This window comes from Neophocaena asiaeorientalis, unplaced genomic scaffold (genome assembly GCF_003031525.2).
Source record: "Neophocaena asiaeorientalis asiaeorientalis breed wild unplaced genomic scaffold, Neophocaena_asiaeorientalis_V1.1 scaffold77, whole genome shotgun sequence".
In the NCBI taxonomy this organism is placed as follows: domain Eukaryota; kingdom Metazoa; phylum Chordata; class Mammalia; order Artiodactyla; family Phocoenidae; genus Neophocaena; species Neophocaena asiaeorientalis.
Window position 1 is genome coordinate 1,899,564 of NW_020174645.1, and position 6,451 is coordinate 1,906,014.

General features: G+C 41.5%; 1 protein-coding gene across 4 annotated transcripts in view; it reads right to left on the bottom strand.

The window, feature by feature from the left end:
- GLT1D1 (glycosyltransferase 1 domain containing 1) overlaps positions 1–6,451 on the bottom strand; it is a 155,452-nt gene that overhangs the window by 117,660 nt on the left and 31,341 nt on the right. For all 4 annotated transcript variants that reach the window (XR_003004995.1, XM_024758483.1, XM_024758485.1 and 1 more), the window contains one exon: positions 4,338–4,443. Coding sequence is in view for 3 of the 4 variants with exons in the window: in XM_024758483.1 (XP_024614251.1) it covers positions 4,338–4,443 (106 nt within the window). In the remaining variant the exon portion in view is untranslated. The remainder of the gene's footprint in view (positions 1–4,337; positions 4,444–6,451) is intronic.

Below are 6,451 nucleotides of genomic sequence, written 5' to 3' on the forward strand. Positions count from 1 at the left end.
TATATATATAAATATATATGTAAAGCGAAATCACTTTGCTGTACAGCAGAAAGTACCACAATGTTGTAAATCTACTATACTTCAATAAAAAATAAAATACTATTTAAGGTAACATAAAAATAAAATAACACATTTTTTAGGAAAAATATAAAAGTACCACTTTTGCACTTTTGCTTGAACACTGCCATTTCAAAACACACTTACGTTGACACAGAATTGTTTGTCAAAAACACCTTTAGTAACACTGAAAAACCACAAGGAATTACCAACATTCAACCAGTTTTGACCTACAAAGCAGTAGCTTCACGTGCCACTGATTCCGTAATCGGGAGAGTATTTGTGAGGCAATTCATTTCATACAAACTCTCTTTTGCTCATTTGCTAATGTGAAGTTAAAGTGAAAACAATGTTAAGTTTTTCTAATATGCACCTGGATAAGACTTCACTAAACAATTTCCACAAATCTCAAATACTCCTTATTTAATTTTGGTGTTTATAACTACCAAATACATATTATAATATTCATAAGCCAAAAAGCGGATGCTAAAATAAGTTCGCATACTATACCATACAGGAAAAGTTTTCAATGCTAAAAAAGTTGAAAAGTATACCTTATAGGGAAAATGTAACTATTTAAATGAAACACTTGTTATAAAGCTAGACAAGTTCAATGCTTTGTTCTACAGAAAAGTATGCTGTATTGTGTCGGACAAGAAATCTGTGATTCATGCAACTTCCCTGCCCACTAACTCCAATCAATATCCCCAAATAAAAATCAATGTGTGGGGCTTCCCTGGTGGCGCAGTGGTTGAGAGTCCGCCTGCCGATGCAGGGGACACGGGTTCGTGCCCCGGTCCGGGAAGATCCCACATGCCGCGGAGCGGCTGGGCCCGTGAGCCATGGCCGCTGAGCCTGTGCATCCGGAGCCTGTGCTCCACAACGGGAGAGGCCACAGCAGTGACAGGCCCGCGTACCGCAAAAAAAAAAAAAAAAAAAAAAAAAAAAAAAAAATCAATGTGTGTTTTAATAACAACACAATGAATAATGTTAATGATAATATCATAAGATGAATTCATTCCACATTGTTTCTCCCAAGCAGAATGATTTTCCTTCTATGAGATAGTGCATTACAAACTGCAGGAATCTAAAGGCAATAAATTCTTAGGGTATAACAACAACAAGAAGAAGAAAACCTATAATGATAGATCACCTTTCGAGGTGAGCCAACACTGTTTTAATACCTTCATTTATTGTAAAACACACACGCATACGCGGAGCGTACTCTCTATCTTAAAAAGGTTGCGTTTCCACATTTATGTCCAGGAAGTCTTCAGGAAGAAGCAGTGTCCTGAAATGCAATGCCATCTATTTGTAACCCTAGTTTTAAGAGGCAAGATTGACACCTATCTTTCCCCACAAAAAAATTAGGCTGCGAAATAGAACCTGGGGTTCTGTCCTTGGTGTGGATCAGAAATGCGACAGTTACACACACTTGAAGACGTCTGGATTCCCATGGCTTCTCAGCCATGCAAGGGTTACAGACGAGCACAGAAAATTCATGGTTAGTATAGCTTCTGTTATACAGCAGAAACTAACACACCATTGTAAAGCAATTATACTCTAATAAATATGTTAAATAATAATAAGAAAAAAGAAAGAAAAAAGAAAATTCATGGTTGGCCACTTACTGGGGACATGGAAGCAGCCTAAATGTCAATCAACAGACGAATGGATAAGGAAAATGTGGCATGCACATACACTAGAATACTTTTCAGCCTTAAAAAAGGAGGACATCCCGACATCTGCAGCAACATGGATGAACCTGGGACATATTTATGTTCAGGGAAACAAGCCAGATGTGGAAGGACAAATACTGTATGATTCTACAGACACGTGGAATCTAAAGTAGTCAAACTCATGGAAGCATGAGTAGCATGGGAGGGGTTGGGAGAGGGGGAAACAGAGGGAGGGGAAAACAGCGAGGTATTAGTCAAAGGTCACAAAGTTTCAGTTGTACGAGATGAACATGCCCTAGAGCTCTCCTGTACAGCAGAGAGCCTACAGGTAATAATACTGTAGGTAAACAATTTGCTAAGAGGGTAGATTTCTGTTAAGTGTTCTTATCATAAAAATTAAAATAAAATCATAAAAATAAAGAAGGTGGGAGTAAACTTTTGGAGGTGATGGACGTGGTTACAGCATAAATTGTGATGATGGTTTCACAGGTGTACACTGATCTCCAAACTCATCAAGTTGTGTGCCTTGATTACGTACAGCTTTTTGCATGGCAATCATTCCTCAGTAAAGTGGTTAAAAAATTAATAAGTAGTGTTTCCACATTTTCAAAATTCATCACCTGTTTTTGTTTTTTTCTCCCCACAATGATTCAAAAGTTTACTCGAGTTGAAAGGATGCTTCAACAGTACTGGTTGGGTTTTCGGTAAGCTCTGAATTCAGGGTGATTCGATGGCAGGTGAGACTGAATCAGCAGCAGCCGGTGGGTGCACGGGGGGCAGAGACCACATCCACCCACGTCAACCCTTCCGTGGAATCACCCCAGAAAGCCTGCCAAGAAGAGTGCTTTGCTTTGCTTTGGGTACGCATGTATATTTCTTCTTTCGATTTCATTAGCTCTTTTTTTCACAATTTTTATATGAACAGAGAGGATTTGTATTTTCTTATGATGTTAGTTATTATGGCTGTGATTGTTATAAAGAGAAAATGGGGTGGTTCTGTTTCCCCACCAAGCCTCCCAGTTCACTCCAGAATGCTGTACAGATATTATCATTTTCTAAGAATGCCTCGACATGAAGAAGGTTGGGAAGTACAGCTCTGGGTTCTCAGCAGGGGCAGTAACTCCCATCCCAGGGGCTAGAAATGTGGGCAGGTGTGTTTAACTGCTGCAGTACCCAGCAGGTGCTGTGGACACGCACTGTCCAGAGTCTGGGACATGCGGGGCAGCCCCACAATGAATAACTATCCTGCCCAGAATACCCACAGTGACCCTACTGAGAAACCCGCTCGCTGGCTGCTCTCACAAATGGTTTATATATAGCCCAGAAACCCGTATAGGTTAAGAGCCACGTCAAAGAGATTCCTCTTGACACAACTAGAAACATGAAAATTACCACAGAAAACATCTTGTTAGTGAAGGCAAACATACAGTAAAGGTGGTAAATCAGCCGTGTATAAAGCTAGTAGGAAGGTTAAAAGACAAAGAGTAGGAAAATCACCTGTATACCACAATCTACATAGTTAAGGGAGATGCAAAACAAAAAGATGTAAAATACGTACGACGTCAAAACCAGTAAATGTTGGGGGGAGCAGGGTGGGGAAGTAAAAAGGCAGCGTTGTTAAAATGTGCTTGAACTCAGAGAACAGCAAGTTAACATAATCACGTAGATCGACAGACAGTCAATACAGTACGTAACTATGTAACATCTTTGTACGGTGACAGATGGAAACTAGACTTATCGTGGGGATCATCTTCAAATGTAGACACATATTGAATCACTATGTTGTGTAACAGGAACTAACACAGAGTTGTAGGTCAACCATACTTCAAAACCAACCAGTCAAACAAACAAACTCAGAGAAAAAGAGATCCAATTCGTGGGGACCAGAGGCGGGGAGTGGGGAAGGGGCAATTCGATGCAGGCAACCAAAGGTCCAAACTTCCTGGTGTAAGATAAATAAGTCCTAGGGATGTCACGTACAACATGATACATATAATTAACCCTGCCATATGTTATACGTGAAAGTTAAGCAAGTAAATCCTGAGAGTTCTCACCACAAGGAAAGAAGGTTTTTTTTTTCTATTTATTTGAATTTGTATCCATACGAAATGATGACTGTTCAGTAAACTTAATGTGATAATCGTTTCAAGCACGCAAGTCAAATCACTATGTCGTACAGCTTAAACTTATACAGGGCTGCACGTCAGTCGTATCTCAAGGAAACTGGAAAAAATATTCTACTTGGGCAAACCTGATGCAAAGTCAACCCCAATTTGTGTGCTAATAAAGCTTGAGTTTATCCATCTCATCCCTTAGCAAGAATTCTGTTTCTTCCACCACTCAGAACATTCTAAGCACGTTCGTCCAATATTAACTGTAGTCAAAGAACTATTCAAGTGTAATAACTTGTTCACAGTGACCATTTGTGGCAAAATAAACAGGCGCCAAATGAAAGGAAAGATGAACAAAAAGAAAGAAATTGATTCTACATGGAAAGATGTAAACCTCCCAAACTACTGGTTTCCTCTGTCTTTGTGTGTCAGTGAATTTCAACCAAAAGGGTTAGATGCTTAACTCCTGTGAAATTCTCTTAAGTCTTACCTGGCTTCTTCTAGGACTTTTCCCATCACTTTGTTTTTTTCTCCCTGCTTAACGTCTTCATTTAAATCAGTTCCACCAAAGATGATTCCAAAAGGAATTCCATGACCTGCAAAATAGGATAATTAACAAAGCACAGATCACCTTCGGAAACACCCCTTGGTAACCATCCCAAAGCGACAATATCAAAAACTGAAGTTCCCACAACGTAGGGGGCATATTTGGTTGTTTGTTGAATTTTACCCACAGCTCTTCTGAATAGAACAGGTGTCACTGTTAAGAACATGACATGGGGTTAACCACGTGAGACAAGACGATTTTAAATCAATTTGCTTTCAATTTTAACACATGAAAAATGTTGTTGGCCTCCATCTATCAAAGCCAAGCGTATCGTTCGGAAATGGGTTAATCTGGAGCTACTGGTGCTCTTATGACAGAAAAAGAGGGCTTCAAATTTAGATCTGCTGTTCATAGTAACCGTCACCGTGCTGGCAAGGAACCAAGAGGGAGAGGAAAGAGACACAGACTGTATCTTCAGGCACACACAGTACAACAGCAATGACAGAACGTGGAGGGCACAAATATATGGGAACCAAAAATACTGGAGATGTTGCGTGCGTCAAATGGAAAAGGATTCCCCCCCGGGAGCATGTTTATTCTGAATGAAGGGCCCTGGGCTGACGGAAGGCACATTCCCTGGCTGGGTCATTTCACAAGGCACCAAGCGTGCACAGGTCAAGTTAAACAGTGTGCTCGTCACACAGGGCTCCCTAGAAGGACTTCCAAAGGTCAATGACAATTTCAAAAGAGCAAAGGCAAACCACTAAACAGACCAGATCTAACTTCAGTCCATACTGGGGTTTCTCAAACAAGCCATCTCTACTGAGATTCAATATGTAAGTGGAGAAGGTACAGATCTTTCCTTGGATTTGCCTTAGAAGCGTTTGTCACGCAAATGAGCAGACTCTATCTATCTTTTCTCTTTCTGGTGAAGTGCCTCTCACTTCACTGCGAAGAATTCAGCCTTTAGCTACTAAGCACACCAATAACACCTAAGAGGTACAGAAAGGCTGTGAGTAAAAACCTCAAATGAAAACTTCAAAAAAAATTTAAGTAAAAAAAAAAATCAAGTGCATTTTGATTAACACAATATGTGCGTAACATACATTTCTCTGTACAAAGAACACCTGTGAAAGGATAAACAGAAAAAACCTAGCTGCTGTTGTCTCTATAGAAGGGACCCTGGCAGTCCAGTGGTTAGGGCTCAATGCTTTCACTGAGGGCCCAGGTTCAAGCCCTGGCTGGGGAACTAAGATTCCACAAGCTGCACGGTGTGGCCAAAAGAAAAAAGAAGGAACCCGGAAGGCGACTGATTTGGAACAGGAGAGAAACTTACTTCTTTTCCCTCTATAACACTTTATATTGTTTGCACTTCTTACTATGGACTGGTGTGACCTTTTCCAAAAGTACTAAACAGTCAGGCAGACACGGAAAGGCGAGTGTGGTAGAGATGATTCCTCTTCTGCCATGGGCTTAGACTTTGGGGGATGCTGAGATGGGGAGAATGATTTTAGCACGTGGGATGGACTTGAATCTTTGGGGACCAGAGAAAGGTCTGTGGTAGGTAGAATAATGGCCTCCAAAGACGTCCATCTGTAATTCCCAGAATCTATGAATATGTTACACGGCGAAGGGAAATTAAGGTTTTGACTAATCTCTTCCTGTTTCTTGTTGAGAACATGCTTTAGGCTCGAACCTAAAACAACAGGCAGCAGCATCAAGTGTCTGATTAAGAAGCCAGGTTCAGGAAACCACGAGATTTTCTTCTCAGCCAGCTACTGGGAGTGACCGGTTTCCAGCGTAAGCACTGATGTGGAAAGATCTCTAAGTTATGCACTTAAATATACAAAGTAGGGCTTCCCTGGTGGCGCAGCGGTTGAGAGTCCGCCTGCCGATACAGGGGACGCGGGTTCGTGCCCCGGTCCGGGAAGATCCCACGTGCCGCGGAGCGGCTAGGCCCGTGAGCCATGGCCGCTGAGCCTGCGCGTCCGGAGCCTGTGCTCCGCAATGGGAGGGGCCACAATGGTGAGACGCCCGCGTACCGCAAAAAAAAAAAA